The following is a 22,702-nucleotide window of genomic DNA, read 5'->3' as shown; positions in this document are numbered from 1 at the left end:
ATACTTCAATGCATTCCATCAATAGCTTGGGCATCAATGGCAACAAACTCCACTAATTGTCTGTAAATCAATAGTTTTGGCTACCAATTCCTTTTCAGATCGTACGATTCCCTGGTTTAGGATGGAAGATACTAATGAAATACATAATATGAATAAGAGAAAAAGACTGCAGCATGCTCATTCTAATCAAATTCTTAACAAGATTTTATTGCAACAAATTTACAAAAGAAATATACACACACATAAACAAAGTCCTGGAAATCAGCTACATGGGGTTGCATTTTTCCAAAAATTCAGACAGCCTAGAGTACATCTAGATACTTGGCAGAATCACCCCGAATCAATAATATTGCAGCTTAATGTAGGAATTGCAACCTTAAATTTTGTCTTGCTTCATGTCCTTTATATGTAATTTTAGAAAAGAAACAGTTGTGACACTGCAATAGTGCCACTAATAGACTAGAGACATAAACAGCCTTGTCATCTTATGTTTAAGGATTCATCTTATTTCTCTCCTGTGGCCAAGATGAATTCGGTTCAAATTATTATCTCGATGAACTTAAAAGGTGCATTTTTCCTGGCGGTCTCATTAAGATAGTGTACATAGCTTAACCGCCCCGATCAGCTAGCTAACACCTACACTAAGCCTTTTTCCAAAGCATGCTTTGGATTCTATGGGCAGCAAGTTGGAGTAGTCAGTATATATCCTGCGGTTCTAGTGTCAACAATATACTGTAAATATTCTTGCTGGCCTATGTTTAGGGATGATCTCTGACTACCCCAAATTGGCTGAGTTTCAGGTGAGTTTCTACGAATATTCATTGATCCTTTTATAAACCTATGCTCATTACTCATTGAAATCTGTTCAGTGATGCACAGTATTGCACACTATGTACAAAAGACAATACATTCATACGTGGTATATTTGAATGTCTTTCTTGCTTGCGTACTCGACGTAAAAACATGTTTGAGACGACTTAAACATTGCTTCCACCTAATTAATTAAGCAAATAAAGTCAATGCCCGTTTCACAATCCATCACAATAATTTTCCAAACCAACGTTCTTTAAAATTGGTGGATGATGAAAGCAAATTTGACATAGTCCTGGGGAGAGTGATGAGGCCATCGACAAGTGTAGAGAGAGAGGGCATCCGAAAGGCGAAAGGTCGCCGTAGAGGAGCGTTAATGCCCATATCAGCCACCAGCACCGCAGTCAACTCCCACAGCTTCTTCTCTCTTCGACTTTGCTTTTACTCCCCTACCCATATTTTCTCTTCCTATTTGTTAGCGACAATCACTCTTCTCCATTGAATAGCCAATAATATGGCTATAATGTCCTACATCCGTTTTGATATCTTGCATCAGTTTTGATATTAATATAGTAATACAACATTATTGTCTCATGTAGAACTGATGATGCATATCCTATATATTGTAAATAGGGCTGTCACTCGGTCGGTTCGAATCGGTTATAGGTATTACCAACTTCAAAACCAAAGCTTTCGGTTTCAAAATTGAGCTACCAATTACCAACCAAAATTTTCGGTTTTTAATCATAACTACCAAATTCGGTATTTCGGTTTTCGGTATTGCCAACTTTAGAACAACTAATTCTTTGTAATTAAAATTAGAACGAACAAAACTAGGTTCTTCAATTTTCTAGTCGTAAACTTAGTACTCATCTCCTAATTATAGCTTTCTTTTGTATATATGACATCAAGTTTGAGTCATTTTCAATAAAACTAGGTTATTTAACCATCTTTGACTAGGTTACTTAAAATACATGTACTATTAATGTAGTATATGTAGTAATGTTCATACTATTATGAAAAATTTTATGTTTATTTCTTAATATACATGTATGTGTATTGAAAACCATAGTATATAAAGCTAATATTTAGATAATCGGTAGATTCGGTATTTACCAAAACCAAACCAACTTTTTCGGTAATTTTCGATTTTGGTTTTATCGGTCTCGGTTACCAAAAAGTCGGTTTACCAAACTTAAAATATCGGTTGGTATTCGGTCGGTTTGGTAATTACCAAACCAAGTGGCAGCCCTAATTGTAAAGAATGTAATTGTACAAATCGATCAATGAGAATCTATTTCTACATGGTATCAGTAGTTTAGGGTGTCAAACTTCCTCCTGTGTCGTGAGAATCTATTTCTACACTATTACTAGAAAATTGAGTCATATTTTCTAAAAAGAAAATAAATAAATAAATCGAGTGATTTCACTCAAAAGAAAAAGATGAAAAGAAAAGAAAAAAAAAAGTTGAGTGATTGATTTTGAATGTTTCTAATTCGGGCTAATGTGATTGGTTGATCGGTTGATTCGGTTCACATGTTGTGTTGTGGTTCTATTTAACTGAACCACCACTTGAAATGTCACTTTGATTATGATGTCTTGTTTCAATGCAACTCATTAATACGTTAACATTCTATAAGGTATTACAGAAGACTTTAGTTAATTTGTTATTATTTATCTAATCTCCTAACTTCTTGTGCTTGTGTTTGTTTGTTTACATTCGTTTATTTCCGTTATTATAATTAGCAATTTTCTTATTTCTATTCAACAAGTTAGTTGACTTCTTCTTTGATCGGCCTTTATTTTATATCATAGTATGTAGTCATTGTACAATGCAAATCTCAACATAAGCGTCAATACCTAATTGGAAAAAAAAAACAAAAAAAAACCTACACGTCAATAAAATTAACTAATATAACGGTAAATATATAAAAGATGTAGATCATGACTGGCACAACGGTATTCTTGCAACTGAGGGAGAGAGTGACCGAATTTTTGCAGCTGAAGTATGATTCTTTGTTGCAGAACTTTCTACACAAAAATCACAAGACTTGCTCTGGTACTGTTTATTGTCACCATTGTGGTGTCACATCTACAATTTTCATTTTCAAAATTAATGACTCAAAAAGCACTTTGCACAGAAAGTTGTCCAACACCAAGCTTTATCTCATAAAAGTATGATCTTCATGCCTGAGCAAATAGATAGGCATTCAATTTCAACCTCCAAACTGATGAGGTCAATCCCCCACTCCCTAATCTTGTCTGCCTCATAATGCTCTACACATCACTCTCAACTAGGTTCTTCCTGTCCAAGTAAAGAGAGAACAAGACTTGACTGCAATATCCAGACACACAAGACACCTCAGCAACATTGTAGTTGTGAGTATCTAGACCAAGCAAAAGAATCGGAGGAACTTCCTGCTTTCAATCATACCTAAAATTTTAGAACTGTACGTGAATCATAAATACCTACTCTATAACATCTGCATCTTCCAAGATCTGTATAGTTCTTTCTTTTCCATGTCTTTCCATGACGAATTGTGAGAAAATGGAAGTCAGTTGTCTCCTGACTTCGGAGACCTCATACGAATTTCAAATCCGTATAACATAACGGCGCATTGGTAGTCTCAAAATGTAGAGATCTCCATAGAATATAAAGCAAGAGCATAAGTAGGACAATACGTTTCCTTTGTTTTGGAAAATGGAAGAATCCTAAGTTTCCAAATACAGAGTTCATCATACTTCGATACCAAGTTACCAACACCAGATAAACAAAACTTGATGTGAGCATCTGCATGTATTTTATACGAAATATAACCATATGCTCTAATTCCTATTTTGACATCCTTCAGTCACTTGTTATAAAATTAAACTGGGCAGATTGTTCACATTGCATTCACTGCAACCAACATATACACTATCCCAGAAGTAAAATCTCAGTATCAAAACCCACAAATACGTACAGTTGTAGTTAGACCTGGCTGGGCACTGCTCACGTAGTGAATATCCTGCTCAGTAAAGGAAGTCTAAAACAAAAGCTGCACAATTTGCTCTCTCAGTTATATTCAATTCAGATTTCAGAGTTGCTTCATGTATGTGCTTATCCCAAATTTCTGTGAATGAATGAATCCACATATCACTATGGGGATATCCACAAGAGAATGCAGAAGAACTGAAAAAAGAAAAACCTGCCACCGGCAAGCAGTATAAAGCACTATTTTTTTTCTTTTTCCTTCCCATGACAGATTTTGGTTTCAGATTGCAGAGACCTTGAACAAATTTCAAATGCTTATAGCAGCAATGCATCAGCAGTGTCTCCAGATGTATAGATTTTCAAAGAATTTAAGGCAAGAGCATGAGTAAGACAATAGTTTTCAGTACAAGAGATGAAAATGAGCAGAACTAAAAGACTGGCCTGTATGCCTGGAGAGCATTCATTTTCTCACTAATGACATGTACTTTTATAAGTTTAATACAAGAACTGATTCCATAGAGCTTCAAAACAATACCATTTACAGAGGTAAGGTTGGGAAAATCTGCATCAACAAAACGATATATCTATGTGCAAGTATACATATGAAGATCTTAGGATGTGTCAAGAAAAGGTTTTTGCTAGTCTTTATTCAAGTCATGGTGAGATGCCCCTACATTTTCCAGCCAATCGACAACTTCTTTGATGGTTGGTCTCTTAAGAGGGTTCTGGTTGACACACATGCAAGCTACATCAAGCACCTGCAATATCTCTTCTTCAAAGCCTCTCCCTCTCAGGAGAGGATCAAAAACTTCCTCGGCTTTGCCCTCCTTCCTCATTTGCTGTACCCAACCAACCAAATCTCTCGATGACCTTGGTTTGCATACCTCAAACGGCCTTTTTCCAGTGAGCAGCTCAAGCATGACAACACCAAAACTGTACATATCTCCTCTTAAAGTGGCTACCCATGCTTGTCCATACTCGGGAGGAATGTAACCAAGGGTACCAACAAGCTCGGTTGTAACATGAGTCTCATATGGAAGAATCAACCGGGACAACCCAAAATCAGCAACATGTGCTTTGAATTTATCATCCAGCAGGATGTTGCTGGACTTGATATCACGATGCACAATGTGTGGCTCACATATCTGATGCATGTAAGCCAATCCAGCCCCTGCTCCCCGTGCAATCTTCAGCCGTGTTGGCCAATCTAATTGGGAAGCACCATCAGGTTTCTCATGTAACCAGAAATCCAAGCTTCCATTCTCCATGTAGGAATACATTAATAGACGAACACCATCATGCACGCAATACCCTTGCAGTGAAACAAGGTTCTCATGTTGAGCAGTGGAAAGTGCCTCAACCTCCGCCTTGAACTCCCTTTCCATCAAACCCAAGTCTCCTGAGAGTTTCTTAACAGCCAGATTGGTTCCATTTGCTAATGTTGCCTTGTATACCAGACCAAAACCTCCACAGCCAATGATGTTTGCTTGATTGAAGTTGTTGGTTGCTTTCAGGATTTCATATATATTAAGATCCTTGATTTCATTGGTGTTGGTAGGGAACACGATGACCAGGCTGGTATCCTTCTCAAGCTCAGGAGTAACAGCAGCAGTGGAATAGCTAGAGATTGTATCCAATTCCATCTTGTCAGAATCACCTCCTGGAATAATTCTTCTCTTAGACAACACCCACACAGCTAGCATTGCAATGATAAAAACAATGCCAAAACAAATAGAAGATGCAAGCCCAATCAGAAGGATTTTGTTTGACCTCCTACTATGAACTGGTGGAGATGCTGTTGATTGAGAGCAAGAGTGCTGTGCAGTCTGAGGGCCACATAAGCCTGGATTCCCTTCAAAGCTCGAGTTGGTAAAAGTATTAAACTGACCTCCAGATGGCACAGGTCCCTGAAGATCATTGTATGCCACATTGAAGGAAGACATGAAGTGCAAATCTTTGAGAGCAGCAGGTATTTCACCAGATAGTCTGTTGTGGGAGAGATCCAATTTCTCCAAGTTGGTGAGATTACATATCTGAACCGGGATGCTGCCAGAGAAGCCGTTATCACTAAGGTCCAACACAAGAATGAACTGCAATTGCCCTATCTCAATGGGGATATTGCCGCTAAGGCTGTTATTACCAAGATATATAGCTGGAGGGAGGCTGGACAGCTGATTGTACTGCTGACTAGTTGCATTTTCAGGCATCACAAATACTGGCAACTCTAGATTACTGCTCTTTGCTAGACTGCTGGCCTCTTTTGATGTCAAACCTGGCATCCCACAGAGCTCCTTCGGAAATCCTCCAGTAAGGTTATTATTGGACAAATCCATGTAGAAAAGGCTAGGCAGAGTAGCAAACCAACTGGGAATTGGACCTGTTAAGAGGTTAACTGACAAGTCCAAGACTTCAAGTTTCTTAAGCTTGCCAAGCCAGGTAGGAACTTGACCTGTGAAATTGCAGCCACCCAGGGCAAAAACCTGTATATTCTGAAATCCACCAGAGTCTACTAGGCTTTTATCATCCGGCAAGGGTTCATTCATAAAACTCTTGGATAGCACCAGAGTGGTCAGATTCTTACAACTCCTTAAATTTTCAAAAGCCCCAGCGGCATTGCTTAAGTGGTTGTTAGAGATGGATAGGAAAGCCAGGGACTCTAGTCCACCTATTTCAGGTGATATCTGGCCTATGAGCTGGTTATTAGCGAATCTAACTGCTGTTAGTGACTTGCAAGAGTAGAGGCTTTGTGGTAACTCACCAGTGAAGTTGTTGTTGCCAAGGTCGAGTGTGGTGAGGCGTTGGAGTGTAGAGAAGTCGAAGGCAGAGAGTTGTCCAGACATATAATTGACCCGCAAATTCAAGGTGGATAGATTTGTGCAGTTGTTGAGAGATGCAGGCAAGGCACCTGTGAGGTTGTTGATGTGGAGAGCTAGCTGTTCCAACCTGAAAAGGTTACCAATTTGGCTTGGTATTGGCCCCGCCAATTGGTTCGAGTAGAGCTCCAGCACCTTCAGATTGGTTAAACGCACAATGCCATCACCAATGTGTCCTGCCAAGCGATTGACAGGCAGAGAAAGCTGTTGGAGATCAGCAAGGTCGAAAATGTCACCAGGGAGAGGACCAGACAGATTATTGAAGCCTGCCCGGAAGACTTGGAGCTTCGAACAAGAACCGAGTCCGGTGGAAATTGGGTCACTGAATTTGTTGAAGGAGAAGTCCAGGATGGTGAGGTTGCTGTGATTGCTACCATTTTTGCAGAACTCAGAGATGGGAATGGAGCCAGCAAAGCTGTTATTGCTGACATTGAAAGTGGCGAGAGAGCCTGCAGCAACGGATGGGGTGAGGATCGAAGATGGGATTGTTCCATTGAAGTAATTGCTTGACAATTCTACAATCTGAAGCTTGCTGGTTTCGTTAGATGAAAGTGGTAGATTACCATTGAGCCGATTGAAGCTCAAGTCCAGAACTTGAAGGCGAAACAGGGATTGAAACAAAACATCAGGTAGAAGACCCGAAAGATAATTGTGGGAGAGATTAAGGTGGGTGAGAAATGTGAGGTTAGTGATAGCTGGACTGATCGGACCACTTAATCCTCTCCCTGGCAGGGTTAGACTGACAACTCGATCATCATCGGGGCCGCAGAGTATTCCTTCCCAGAGGCAACAATCAGAAGAAACAGACCAATTCAACGGGGAGGAAACCTTGAAAGATTGCTCCAAAGACAAAAGAGCATCTTGATCCACTTTGATACAGACAGCAGAGACAGAGCAAGGAAGAAGAACAAGTAGAAGCAGCAGAACGAAAACCCATTTAGTAGAAAAGATCAGTTCCACTCTTGGATATGTTGGGACCTCTGGCTCCTTGTCGTGTTTCATCGGAACAAGAGAAGAAGACATGAAGAAGACTTGGCCGGGCGCAGAGTCTAAGTCACTCATTTTACCAAACACGTCGCCTTCATTTTAATCAACCCCCAATCAATGGGGCACCAATCTATATGTACGTCTGTGAGAGCTAGCTAGATACCTGGTACAGAGAGATTGAGAGAGAGAGAAGGAAGGAGAGGGAAGGGGGGAGAGAGAGAGAGAGAGGCCAAGTGACGTTGACATGGGCACAGAGAGATGATGATAATGATAAAAAAATCCAATGGGGGGAGAGGAAGAAGCGTTTACTTTTGTTGTGGGCGGCCGCTAGTGGCTGTTGGTGTTGTTGGACATTTTCTAATCTTGCAATCATGATGGGGATGATGATGATGATCGATTCCTCTGAGCTTAGCGTGTATAGTAGGATTAGGATATTCACTTTCTCAAATATTCTTTGAAACACTTGGCCTCCTCCTCCTCCTCCCATTATTATTTGCTTCTCAAACAAACAACAGATGGGGAATTGGGGATGGATGGATGGATGGTTGCTGCTTATTCAAACCAGGGTCCGGGTTGCATGCAGTTGTTGGACCCTAACCCGGATTCAGATGGTCGAGGACCAGGAGGTTGCTGTGTTTGGTAAACGATGGGATATGGAATCTTCTGTGGTGGTTTCGTGACTTGGGCGTTGCATTGGTCAAAGGTAGGAATTGGAGAGAGGACTGGGAGAAAACAATTGGGCAAAAAATGGGGAATTTGCAAGGTTGAACTGAACACGGAACAAGTGTCTGACCAAAAAGGCAAAAACAGAGTAAAGAAGCCACAGCTGCAATGGAGGAATTTATCACATGGTAGAGTAGAAATTCTTATTCCACAGTTACTAGACGTGTAAAACGTTTTTAACAACCTAATACCACTTACTTTTGATCAAATTGACAATTTGTCAGTTTATCCCCATCAAAAGTAAAAACTGAAAAAAATTCAACAAATATTTATAAATATATATTTCAGAATGATTACGAGACAAAATGGATCTCTTTAAACTCATTCATTGTCTGTCATTAATTCATATCCGACCAAAAAGATAAATTCTATTTAAACTCTTCTAACGGTGACTAACTGACTGAAACATGAGTGTGGAGCATACAAACACACTTTTTTGTTTTAGTGAGAAAAAAATTGAGAAATCCTTATTAATATTACGGATATAAAGGCTCTAAATTCAGTATTTAGTCATTCTTCATAATATCAAAATCCTCCTTCAATAATAAATTCTTTTCTCCTCTAAGTTCCCCGGTAGGGTTTTGAAGCAAATTATCTCCATCTTTTTCGGAGCTGATTATACCAAAACCCTAGGGTTTTTGGTAGCAGGGCGGCAGCAACTGGGTCGTTCCTTGCCTGTCAGGGGGTCTTCCGGCGCCGTTCGTATCTGGGGTGAGACGCTCGTGTGTGCAGCGGAGGGGAGTATTCTCTGATTGGGATCGAGGACAACCGGCATCTTTGGACGAGAAGTGGGTGTGAGGCGGCAACGGATCTGGTTTCTTGTTGTTGGCGGTGCACTTTTGTCGGCATCTCTTCAAATTCTGGTTTTTGCAGCAGATCTGGCTTGTTTAGGCTGCGAGGCTATCTTTCATGTCGGACCCAGGTGGCTCGAGGTGGCGGGGATGGTTGAAGATCGAGGTCGTCCGCCAGAATGGCAGTGGCGGCTTGCTTGCTTGGTGTGGTAGCAGTGCCTCTGGCAAGCTTCCTAGGGTTCCAGTGATCGACTATCTGAGTAGCAGATTGAGGGTAATGGGTGTGGGCTGGGCTTCTGGTTTCAGTCCATTCTCCCTCCTCTCTCTTGTTTGGGCCAAAGGTTGGGCCGGGGCTCTTGTTGGGCTTGTTGTGGGCTGGACTTCTATATGACTCTAATTTGAGGCTATTCCCTGCTTTGAACAGTGGAAGGGTACACCAAGATGGTCTTAGGCCCCAAGCCATTCATGGTCGATGTTGAGAATTAGGGTTGTATTTTAGAATAAACATAGTTGTTAGTTGTTTTTTCTTTGTAGTTTCCTTTTGGTTAGTAGTTTTGCATTTCCTTTTCGGATCTTAGTTTTCGCATTCCCTTATGGGTATTAGTCTGACTATTTGTGTAGTCGGTTGAGCAGTGATTGTAATGGGTGATCTTCGGATCCCCTACATTGATCTTGTATGATAGTCATGATCTTTTGATCATTGGAATATATTGCATTTTCTGCAAAAAAAAAAAAATCCTCCTTCAATAATGAAAGAAGTTAAAAAAAAAAAAATTTAATCATGTTATATAAGGCCACTGCTTGCATTAACACCAATACAAAAATTACCATAACTGATCAAATAGAAGCCACCCAATCAAAATGAAATTAAGTTAAATTTTGATGGATCAATTGAAAATAACAACTGAGTTATTGCTGCTTTGTTCGTAGAGATGAGATGGTAAACATTTTTTTTTATCGAAATAGGTCAGCCTTTTCGTTAAATTCAGCAAGCAATACAAAAACGAAGCACCACTATAGGGTCGACAGAAAAAAATCGTTCCTCAGAACGTATTGAAATCCCTATTCTAGAAGAAAAAAAAAACCAAAAAAGTCCCTAATACACTCATTTTTTAGGAAATCTATGCACCTTTATTCTAATAAAAACCATGAAACCTCGAAACAGACATAAAATGGAACCAACTAAGGTACTGATTTTTGCTACCCAAATAGGAATTAAATAGTACTATGGACCATAGAGACCCAATTCCTCCAACCCCCCCCCCCCCCCCCCCCCCCAGCAAAAGGGTAATCCAGCCCACTTGAAGTCCTAGACCAGTGAGCCCAAAGATGAGGTCTATAGCTAGTTCAAAGCCCAAGAGGCCCAGCCACTCCAAAAGTAGGCCTAAAGAGTAGGGTAAACCAAAGCCCCAGCGCATTGAACCCACAAACATCTTTCCAGCCAACAACCACCAGTTGCGTCGCCATCAGGCCCGCCGCTCTAACATCTTCAACCTCCAAACCACAAAGTCGAAAGAACACCGCCTTGTCCGCAACCGCTCCTGACCTAAGGCTGATGGCAATCCAGGAAAACCATCGGGACATCCCACCATGCCATCAGTTGCCCTAGCAGATTTAGACGCCAATTTGCCACAGTAGGCATAGAAGCCGCCGCAATCGCCTCCACCAGCAGATATGTGAATCAGCCCGCCCCGCTGCGCCTACCAATAACCAACACAGTTCGTCATAACGAAATCACTGACGATTAGAAATCTTCCACCAAGCCAGATCCGGTTAACTAGAACCCAATCTCCATCAATTACAACAAATATGCATCCCCTAACCGAAGATAGAGTCTGACGAAAAGATTTGTCACCGGCGCAACCCAAAGAGAGAAGTAGATGAGTAATTTTTTCGCCGCCACTTGCCCAAGAAGAGAACGGTGATATTTCTTGAGAGAGAAAGTCAGAGTCATATTTTTTATTATATTTTGAGATGGTAAACATTTAATTGTATGAGCGAGAAATTTAGATCCTTATAATGTTTTTCAAGCCGGAGGTTTAGCTTTGTACATTGATCTTCATGCTACCTAAACTTACAATAAACTTCATATTCAGGGAGACTCCAAACTATTAATTGATTGCATCCAATGATAGTGTGAAATCCCTTGTGAAGTGAAGACAGGTCTTCGTAATACCATATTCTTCATGAAATTTTGTGACATCGTAAGAAGATACTTGAAGGACAATGCAGTACGTGGCAAATGTAATGGCAAATCTTGGACTGAAGATACTAGGAGTTGGTCCAATTTGATTCTTCATACACGTTTTATTTTGATTAAAAGTTGCCATCGTGAATTTTTGTTCTAGTTGTCTTCATTTATTTTGTAATAAGAAGGTAAAAAAAACAAGAGAGAAAAAAGTTGGAACTCTTGCGGTTTAGCCACGCGATGGTAGTAGATTCACTGTGAACAGAAAGTCATTAATAAAAGAAAACGTAGATACAGTGGCGGAGCCATGTTGGGGCCCAGTGGGTCCTGTGACCCACTGAGTTTTTATTTTTTTTAATTCTGAAGTATGTAGCCAAGGTACATATAAATGCTGGTTTGTATAATTACCATGCAGAAGGGCTAGTCCAGTAGTTTCTGTTTTTGTCAGCAACAATTTGGTCTAAGTTCGAAATTCACTAGTTGGTTTTTTTTTTTTCTTGTGTCTGAATATTTTATATGTAATACATATTATTCTTTTGGATATTAAGTTATTAACACTTAGTTCTACTTTTGAATTAATTTTCAAAAAAATTAATGTAGTTATAAAAATTTAATATAGTTATTAGCTTATTGCATTAGACAATTTAGAACAAATTAATTTAATTTTTTATTTTTATTTTGTTTATGAAGTATTAATATTTTATAAGTGCCTCACTTAAAATTAAATCCGAGCTCCGCCACTGCGTAGATACCTAGATACGTAGGTCCATTTCTGATAATGAACCTAGATAATTTCCAACCAAGTACGACTTAACAGTTTCATAATCCTTATTAATCTTCTCATTAAGAAATATAAAGCATAGTTATCATCTTTTCACATTATCGATCACTAATCACGAAAAATCACTGTGATTAGCGTGCACTACTCACAGTTATCTACGTGCAAAGTCAACTTGGGTATCATGACCGGCAGTTCTCTTTAATATTAAACTTGAATATTAGGAGACAAATATTTTTCTGCAAATAGATTGATTACCAGGTTGGATGCACTAAGTCAATATCATATGGAAAACGAAAAAAATAATAATAAGAAGCTAGTGGGGAATAATCAAATAAAGATTGCATATGTCAAACTAAATAATAGGCATCTGAATGTGATCCCACTACAAAGAAACACCTCATAGATTTGATCATTTCATATCTTAGGTGCTGACCATGGATTTTCTGGTCACTGACCGTCCGATTCAGATCGGACGATTGACAGCTAAGTAATGAGATTTAAGATGAGAGCTGTCAACCGTCCGATCTCAATCGAACGGTCAGTGACCAGAAAATCCATGGTCAGTTGCTGACCATGTGATCAGGACTGTATATCTTAATGTGAACCAACTCTTGATCAATAAATTTTTAAGACATCAATTTCTTGTGAATTGGGGTTTTACTTTGGTTTTTTATGCCCACTAGGAGATGGAGTGAACTAGGCATATATGCTTTCATTGATAAAATGGGAGATGTTCAAAAGGGTTGCTAAAGAGGGGTTTTCAAGGTTGACAAGGATGTTATCTTGCTCCAAGAAAGGATTGTATTAACATCTTCTATATTTAACGGTTTTTAGCACCATTACATATGTGTGGATATGAATAACTAATTTGTCCGGTAGACTACATCATAAAGATGTTGAGAATATAAAAACTCTACTAAGAAATTATAAGTGCTACATCACTATACATAGAATTGCAAGCCTTGATACCAATTGTTAACGGATTTTATATATGTTGAATGCGCTAACGTGTAACTCAAAACTTAGGGGGGTGTATTGTATTTGGATTTGTGCAGACTTTTTTTAAATTACAGACTTTTTGAAAACTCCACAGACTCTTTAAAAAGTCGATAGACTGTTATGGATTTCTTAAAACCATTGATTTTAGCAACAGACTTTTATTGATTCATGAAAATCTATATACTTTATTATGAATGACTTCTACATATTTCCTAGGATGTACAAAATATATAAAAAATAAATAAAAAACAAATGCAGCCGAAACACAAAACAAAATAATAACTTGTTATCTCTTCAATGCTCCAGTATCTTCTAATAGAAATTGACTCAAATAAATGATTGTTAGTTTGTCTAGCGAGTTTGTTCTCATTCCTAATCTCCCAACAACATAAATATACAATATAGATCACTTGATGTTTATGGTTAATTATTCTAATCAATTTTGTTTTCGCCGATTAACATATATTGTAGCAATATTGATCAATGTCTTGATCTATAATCAATCAATTGAAATTCAATTGTTCAACCTTTTTTTGAACCATAATATAAATTCAAATTAATGAGAATAATTAATTAATAAGATAAAATTTAGTATGGTTCAAGGTCTTAGGGTTAGACCACAATATTTGAGTTTTAGGGTTTCATAAATCATTTTTATTGCTATTAGAGTTCGAAGTATCACAATTGAAAAAAAAAAAAAAAAAAATCACATTCAACAACTACAATGAACATGTTGGGTATAAAAAAAAGTTGATATCATAAAAAATTAGAGAAAAGACAAAAAATTAAGAAAGAGAGATGATCAAGGACAAATTTATTCGTGCGTAGAGAGAATAATTTTGATAGACCTTTTTTTTTTTTTGAAGAGGAAACTTTGATAGACTTTTTGAAATCTTTGGTCTGGAGGCTGGAAAATTATTGGAGTTTGTTATGTATAGTTAACACTACAAAATCCATGATTATCTATGATTTTCTAATTCCATAAGTATGAATGATATTTTGAATACCTCTGTACTTTTATTCATTTTTAAAAGTCCTAATTGAATACCCCTAGATTTTGGTGGAATTCATGAAGTCTTTAAAAATCCTAATTGAATACCTCAAGACTTTCATGGACTGTTAAAAGTCTATATTGAATACACCCAGACTTTTAAATTCCATAGATTTCTTTAAAACTTCCACTAATTTCATATACAATACACCCCCCTTAGTTAACCTTAGTACGTATCGCACTGACTTGTCCGGATAGTCAATGTTCAATGACCTTTTAAAGGAATACAAACATTATTTGAGGAATAAGTAATTATGGAATACCTTATGTCCTAAACAAGGTTAAGTTTCATACCCTTAACAGTTGGACTAACCATAGTCGACAAAGTGACGAAGATGTAAAGCATCTTCAAAGATAGATCGGTGCGCCGATCAAAAGTAAAGGACCCGACCAACCCTAGATGTTTGTCACAAGAGGAGAGCAAGAAAATATTTATAGTTGAAGGTCCTTTATTAAAGCTTAGCTTTAATCATATAGTCTCGTACCCGTGCAATGCACGTTTGATTGGTGAAGCAAGGAAGAACGCCAAAATTCTTCTTTCACACAGTTCCTCAATTTTTTTGTTGTTGAAAAGCAGTTCCTCAATTTTTACATATGTTTTTTTTTTGTTTATATTATTATGAAAACCATTTTAGATGATTTTATTATTAGTGCTTATCTTTTATTTGCAAGAGCATTAATTTTAGGTATTTCAAAATTTGGCACAGAAATTGAAGAACATAGAAGTTTCCCTCAGTTCTTCAATCTTTTTCATATTTCTGTATTTTGTGGTTTTTAATTTTACCATAATAACCTCCTTTGATGATTTTAGGTTAAGTTTAATTTTTAATTTGAAAAAGAATTTTAGACATTTTAAAATTTAGTAAAACTTGTGACACCACAAATATAAAAAAAAACGTGTGACACCAAATAAAAACTCCAATATATATATATATATATATATATATATATATATGGAACCGCGTATATATCAAACACATATCATTCATAAATTGTAAATTAATATGGCTTGATTGCCACATTACTTTGGATAAAAAGTCAATTATACGCATCTACTTTATAAACATCAAGTCATCAAGTTCTCCAACATCCGAGTACATTCCACAAACTTCATCGAAGACTGACAAATCTTGGCAAATTATGATTTGTCTAGGCGTTTTCTCTCTACAAGTGTATGCCGCTTAAAGGGATATTGATATGGATTTTGACCATAGACATGACTTACGCATCGATGAGTCTGATACTCTGCAAAACGGATCTACAAAGTTGGAAGAAATTCTTGATCAATTACCAATCAAAGCTCAGTGGTTATGCACTAGTCTTGTCACGCATGCTTGTTTATATTTTTTAAATTCAGTAGTGGGTAGTTATTTGAACAAAAAAGTTGTGTGGCCTGTGACTTTGAGACCCGTTTCCTTTAGGCCTGGTTCTTCTTAGCCTAGAGCTCCTCTTTGTAAGCTTTTAGGCTGCTTTGGGCTCTTACTGAAGTTTTTTCGACCCAAAGAAAGAAGTGGAAAATTACACACCAGAGGTCTAGAGCACTTGATGAAGTCCCTCCTAAGAGCAACTCCACCGGTGGAGTTTTGACTGGCTGCCATGTCATTTTGATGATGTGTTGACCGGGCAAGGGGAAAATATTGCCTCCACCAGCCCTACTTTAGCTAGCCAAACTTTAGCTTTGCTTGACCAAGTCTAAGAAAAATTCCAAACCCATGACTTTTTTCTTGCCCAAGGTCATCCGGCTGCCAGCTTGGCCCACATGAGATCGTGGGTGACGTCATGTGGTGACGCGCAGAGAGAGACGCAGAAGTGGCACAGCGTGGAGGACACGGACGAATGGGGAAGCGCCATGTGGCCGACCGCGTCGACACACTGTGATCGAAATTAAACCTAAAAGAAATTCAAACCGCCACCATAAGGGGTGGTACGACGGAGGCAGGACATACCCAAGCTCCTCACTTCAGCCAACTCAATAAACTGGGCTTCCTCGGACTTCAATTGATGCTCCACGACGTCGGAAACGAACCAAGGAAGTCAGAACAGCTACCGGCGGCAATAATTGCAGCGACGCCCGAAGCTAACCCAGAAACCCAATCAGTCAACAATCGATCGAATTCAAAAACTAAACTTAGCAAGATGTAGAGCACGTCAAGAGAATCAACTTCCGTACCTCATGCAGCCCTGACGATCGCCAGAGATTGCAGGAACTTCACCAGAAAACCCATAGCTTCTCGTCGTCGATTCTTTGTTCACCATCGATGCATGTACAATCCGAGAATGCAGGGACGTAGGTGACGGCGAGACAAAGCTGTTACAGGTGGTCGGACGGAGGAGTTCTGTCCGGGTCGTCAAGGAGCAGAAACCGATCGAGAGCTCTGATCGTTTATGGAATGATCTGGGACGGTGATTCGATCTAAGGGCTATTTATAGCCTGAGTGTCATTTCAGACGAATGGAGCTGATCAAGCGGTGGACATTTTAACGGTCCAGATCACGCCAGAGCATTTCTTTTTATTTAAAATGAATTTCCATAATTCCTAAACTTCTGAAATTCAAAATAAATAGTTCTTGTGTCGAAAAAATTCCCTGAAAATTCTCACAGACTCGTAACGTCGCGTACTTTATTATAGACTCCAAACAAACTTTGGAGATTCCACCTTGTGAAAAATCCCAATACTTATTTCCGAAGACCCTAATAATTACAGAGATCGTCAAATTGTTCCAAACGATCTCACCTTATCTCGATAAATTTTTCCAGGGCTCACAGGTGGCTTCACTCATTTCAAGATAAATTGTCGGTAACTGTAGGTGACTCATAATTTGTCCACCGAAAATATTAGAAAAGTAGTCAATTGCATGATTATGACATTAATTATCCATAAATCTCCATTATTATCATCTATTTACATCAAATATATTTTAATTTTAAAATATAAAAAAAAATTCAATGAACAGTGGAGCTGTCCATTCAATATTCAAATCAAATCTACCCTTTCCTATGTGGAATATATAATTAATAATCCATCAAACTATAATATATCCTATTTTTTATCTGTCATGTTGCTTCCTTAATGTTCATTTCGTTATGTTATTTTTCTATAGATTTCAAGGAAATGGGGTATGTAGTGGCTCCAGTCCATACAAGGGAAAGAGAGGTGTGACAAATTATAAACTATATATGTTAGAATGTTACTGAATGTGTCTTTTTCAACTCTATTCATCCAATCGAACAAGTTTTACGAGTAAATTTCAAAGTTATCGTATATCAAATCTTTCAATGGCACAAAAAGTTACTTTTTTTTTTTAGTTGGAAATATCATCTATTATGCAGCTCAGCAAGCAGTACAAAAATGATCCCCTCTATTGGGGGTGACAGAAAGAACCGTTCCGGAGAAACTATTACAAATTAAGTTACCCCTGAATAAAAGAGCAAATTAAACTAGTAATCTCCTAGTACACTCACCTTATAGGATTAAGCTAAAAAAAAGAAATTAGAGCCCCAAGGAATAAAATAAAAGTCTCGATAAATAAGCCAACGAGGTCTCTCTTTTCTTTGTGATCTCTCCCACTCAGAGCAAGAAAAAAGTAGGCACATCATCATTTCGTGAAAAAGGATGTGAACCTAAAACTAAATCTAAAAATAAAAACTTACAAATCCTATGAGCCCAAAATAACCAAGCTCGCAGAATCCAATTGACCCAGTTTGGATAAACCCTAACAGGCCTCAACCAAAACCAGTTCCAAGAAGCCTACCCAATGCAAACCCTAAATGTCACGCCCCGAATTTTGAATAATAAATTCAAATCCAAAACATGAAATAAACAACTTAATCAAATAAACGTTCTGAATTTTTTTCTCAGATATAAACACATCTAGCCTCACTCACTAATACATAAACCAAATCCTCAAGAATTTAATATTACAAACACTCTCACCAAATTTAAATGTAAGCTCAATGAGCATAACAACCTCACAATAAAGCTGTAACTCCAATCTCACTACTCTAAGCAGCCTGATCACCTTCTCGATTCTCCTGACCTGTAGGATTACCCGCTACACAATTTGAATAGTGTACCGGGATTGCAACAACACCAAACCCGGTAAGCCATGACAGCCCGTATGAGTAAACAAGAAAGAACTGTTGATTTTAATTCATATTTATTTTACTCAAATAAACAACCAACAATCAAAACATCTGTGAGGAAACATCAACAAAACACGGAAAATCCACAACGAATACATTTCCACAATCCTCTAACCACAATATCCCCACTTTAGTCCATCCCAACTGTTTTGGACCCAACACTAATGACACGTTAGATTTCTAACAACGTCGTTATCTGTCATTTCGGTTATTATTTAACCGGCATTCTTCGGACTCCCTGTCCTCAGAGCACTACATCTCGGTTATTATTTAACCGGCATTCTTCGGACTCTTCCGTCCTCAGAGCACTACATCTCGGTTATTATTTAACCGGCGTTCTTCGGACTCCCCGTCCTCAGAGCACTACATCTCGGTTATTATTTAACCGGCGTTCTTCGGACTCCCTGTCCTCAGAGCACTACATTTTTACCCTCAAATCAACTCAGAAGGTCAACATGATTATCACACACATTTATCGGTTAACCTCATCATAAATAATTATGGCAATTTCCAAGACAATATCATATCACACACAAATTATCGTAATTTCACACACCTCAATGTCACACCATTCCAAATATATATCCACGTAAATATATATATACGTAATCATCCGCTCAGGGATAATCACTAATACCAACTATAATTCACACAAGAAAATCAGGAAATTCATTTTGTATAATTAAAACATTTTACTTACCTATGGACCGTAGTTGATCAAGTCCATATGATTTAAAACAAATATTTATTCCATAAATATTTTTCACACAATTACGACAAAATAAAATAATTAAATGTACTCGATTTGAAATAAGAACCACGTGAGGTTTACTCACCTCTAATCCCGCTGCGTCTTCAATTTCACAATACACACCAAACCGCCCACCAAGGAAGACCGTCAATCACCTAATCAACATGATCTTTACTTAGTCAACAACTCATAAACAAAATTAAACGACGATCCAACTGTCAGATCGCAATTATATGATGATCCAACGGTCGGATCCTCACGGATCGCCATTAGGATCATCCACCTAATTTATCACGAAGATCCAACGGTCGGATCTTCCTGAATCGTCCTTATAAACATCTCCACAAAGTTTCATGAAAATCCGACGGTCGGATTCTCACGAATCGCACTCCGAATCACTATTTACCAATTATACGAACATCCAACGGTCGGATCTTCACCCATGACCACACATGGTCACTGGGACAGTCATACGATCAATATATCAAAACTACAAGTCCATTGGACGGTCCGATCTTCACAGATCATTAATCGAATAATCGAAATTAATCAAAACCGTAAAATTCATAACTAAATCATACGATATCCAAAAAATGCGTATAATATATCGAAATGATCGTATTGAAATGTAGTATCTAAAAATGTAATGAAATCACATTTTTGACCCCCGGAGGTGGCCGAAAAAGGGCCGCCGGAGTTTGGACAGAACCGCCGCCGACCACCGCCAATGGTGTCGGGGCCAGGCTGCTCCTCTTCATCTCATCAAGCCCAACAATTTTCATAACTAGCATGAAGTCAGAAAATGAACGAAAGTGGTCGAAAATTACCTAGAACAGTTTGAAGGTGGCCGGAAAATTTCCAGAAACCGGCGAAGAAATGCAGAAACCGGCGAGCCACGATTTCGACATAAAAACTTCAATTTCAGGCCTCGATTCCTTCTGGAGAGTTGTTAAGAACATCAAGGCGAACTCACTGGTTCAAGAATCAATCAAAACGATGCAGTACAGCTCGAGATATCACTATCGAAAGGTTTTGGTGTTCGATCGAAAACCGGCCAAGCTCCGACGAACGTGAAACCGGTCACTCCAGGTGCGATCCTTCTAGTATGATGATCAGCAGGTTGATTCGAGTTCATGGAGCTAAGGATCGGAAGTTTTGGTGGCCGGAGCTAGGAGAAAAACGGCGTTGACTAAAATCGAACTCAAATCGGAACGAGCTTGCCGCCGCCGTGCAAGGTCACCACAGACGGGTGCGCAAGGACCATACGAAGCCAATGGAAGAAATTTGGTGAGAATTGGTGGCCGGAGGAGGAAGATATGGGGAAATGAAAATCAAGGCCGATTTCCGGCCGAGAGAGAAGTTGCAGCAATTTTCGGATTTTTCTGAATTTTTCGGAAAAATCCAATATTTATACTAATTTGGGACTTTTTCAAAAAATCATAACTAATTCATACGAGCTCCGATTTTTGTGTTCCACATATGCACGCGATCGTATCGACGAGCTCTACAACTTTCATGAAGGAAGTTTTCCCAAATTCCGAACGTATAAATTCTCCCTAATTAACGTACGTTTTCGAAATAAAATCGTACGAACTAATTTCACACTTCTCCAAGCTTCGTACAATCTCCCATGACCACGAAATCATTCTAAAATGTCCTCGGAAAATAAATTGAATTTTCGGGGTATTACACTAAATGAGAGGGCTCCCTCTGCCACAGGACCACAGTTGCCACTAGTGCCACCGGATCCGCCGTGCATAGGGAATTGAGCGCAACCCCGCCACTGTAAGCAAAAGGGTGTAAACCAAGCGTTCCACCGCCACAATGCTCTTGCCAACCACCGCCTCAGTGCTTAGACGCGAGAACCAGATCACGAACAGAGTCACCATCACATGCAATACTAGTAGGACTATAACTGCAGTACAAACCACCAAAACTAGCTGCTGCGAACTAGCAATAATTCAGGGAAGCCCAAACTCTCCGTCCCTAAACACCATCAATGCCGACTGTGAAATTCTCACCACCAGTGCCAGCCAGACGACCTTGATCCAAAAAACCAGAAGCGCCGATCCACCGCAGACCACCACAAATCGACACCATCGGAGCTCAGCCATGAAAACACAATTACCATCCACGACAGCAACTACAGGGATCCCTGTCCAAGGCGGCACTCCAAGCGCCAAATTGAAAGCAGCAAAAAAAAAAGAGACAATTAACCACAAGGCTAGCTATGGTCATGACCGTCGAGATTTGGAAATTTGAGAATTTTATCGAAAGAGGGAGGTCGACGAAAAACCCTAGCAGGGCTCTAAGTCAGTAAAATTTACTTTAATTTGAAAGAGCTATTTAATATTTGGGCTAAATACTAGTTAGTACCACGTGGTTTAGGTCCAAAATCAATTCAGTCCCTGGACTTCTAATTTCATCAAAAACACCCCTGCACTTTCAATTTTGATATAATAGGTCCAATTCGTTAATATTCTGTTATGGGTTCAAGTTATAGTTGGATTATTTGTTGAAAAACTATTTATTTTTATTAGTAGGACTCACTGCTAAATTGACTATGCAGACCACCTCGACACCACATCATAAAACATAGGCTATATATGAGCCACATTAACAAGTTAAATAACTCAATTGTCAGAAAACTAACAAATTGGACCTATTAGATCAAAATTGAAAGTGCATGGGTGTTTTTGATGAAATTAGAAGTTCAGGGACTGAATTGATTTGGGCCCTAAAGTACAGGGTAATAATTTGTATTTAGCCCTTAATATTTAGACAAAATGTTATTTTGTGATTTATTTGCTTATAGGAAATCCTATAGTTGAATTGCTTAACAATATGCAAGCAATTTAAATAGGATATATGTAATTTCCAAGGGATTAAAAAGGGGAATGAGAATAATGAATAACCAAAGTAGAGTCTGTCTCAAGCCAGAAATGATTCCATTGGCAAGCCTTGGCAAACTTTATGGCTTCAATTACCACTAATAACTCCACCTCAAGAGCATTTAGGGCCAATACATTTGAGGAGAAGGCTCCCTTAAATAGACCATTGCTATCTCTAAAAATACCACCAAAGCCTGTATGATTCTCATCTTGAAAAGACCATTAGGTGATGTTTCTTACATGAGATTGGATGGGCTTATCTAATATAACAAGAATTATCCCTTGTTTGGTGTGACCCAGGACTCATTTAAATGAGATTCTAGAGTCCCAAAAACGGAGTCAACCCCTTCTTCTAGAGTGACACCAAAACTCATCGGACTGTGGAAGCCTCCTTTTTCGTTTCAACCTCGCCTCGTCATTCTCGCCTCTTTACTTGCAATTCTTCTCCGTCTGAGCGTTTGGATTTTTTGGGTTTTCAATTTCTTGTCATCAATTCCTTATTTCTTATCATCGTCTGGGTTTCTGGTTCTTCGATGGTGCTCTCTCTCTCTCTCTGCTATTTAAGGGAGGTACCAATGCTTTGTGGGTTTCCAGCAAAGGATGAGGTGCTGAACACTAGACATTGACCTCCGGTTGGGAGTTTGTCACTGAGATTGTTATCGGGTAGATCAAGAGTTGTGAGACTGGCCATCTGGCGGATTTGAGTAGGAATTGGAATGGTTAGATGGTTTCCAGAGAAA

General features: G+C 38.7%; 1 protein-coding gene and 1 long non-coding RNA gene across 2 annotated transcripts; both read right to left on the bottom strand.

Moving 5' to 3' along the window:
• Positions 1-4,203: 4,203 nt before the first annotated feature.
• LOC112186321 (tyrosine-sulfated glycopeptide receptor 1) lies at positions 4,204-8,454 on the bottom strand. Its single transcript, XM_024324683.2, has 2 exons — positions 7,954-8,454; positions 4,204-7,807 (listed from the first exon to the last, which is right to left on the bottom strand). The coding sequence occupies exon 2, from the start codon at positions 7,717-7,719 to the stop codon at positions 4,423-4,425; it is 3,297 nt and encodes a 1,098-aa protein (XP_024180451.1). The 5' UTR covers positions 7,720-7,807; positions 7,954-8,454; the 3' UTR covers positions 4,204-4,422.
• Positions 8,455-17,967: 9,513 nt separating this feature from the next.
• LOC112190482 lies at positions 17,968-20,447 on the bottom strand. The gene is made up of 3 exons (XR_002932428.2): positions 19,899-20,447; positions 19,157-19,226; positions 17,968-18,229 (listed from the first exon to the last, which is right to left on the bottom strand). It is a non-coding gene; the product is annotated as an uncharacterized LOC112190482 (long non-coding RNA).
• Between the last annotated feature and the right edge of the window lie 2,255 nt (positions 20,448-22,702).

Source organism: Rosa chinensis, chromosome 2 (assembly GCF_002994745.2).
Source record: "Rosa chinensis cultivar Old Blush chromosome 2, RchiOBHm-V2, whole genome shotgun sequence".
NCBI classification, from domain to species: Eukaryota; Viridiplantae; Streptophyta; class Magnoliopsida; order Rosales; family Rosaceae; genus Rosa; species Rosa chinensis.
Note: the sequence above shows the minus strand (reverse complement) of the source record. Positions and strands in the feature narration are given on the sequence as shown.

What these genes read in the sequence shown, in the direction of transcription:
- LOC112186321 (XM_024324683.2), bottom strand. Translation starts at nt 7,719, where the DNA reads ATGAGTGACTTAGACTCTGCGCCCGGCCAAGTCTTCTTCATGTCTTCT.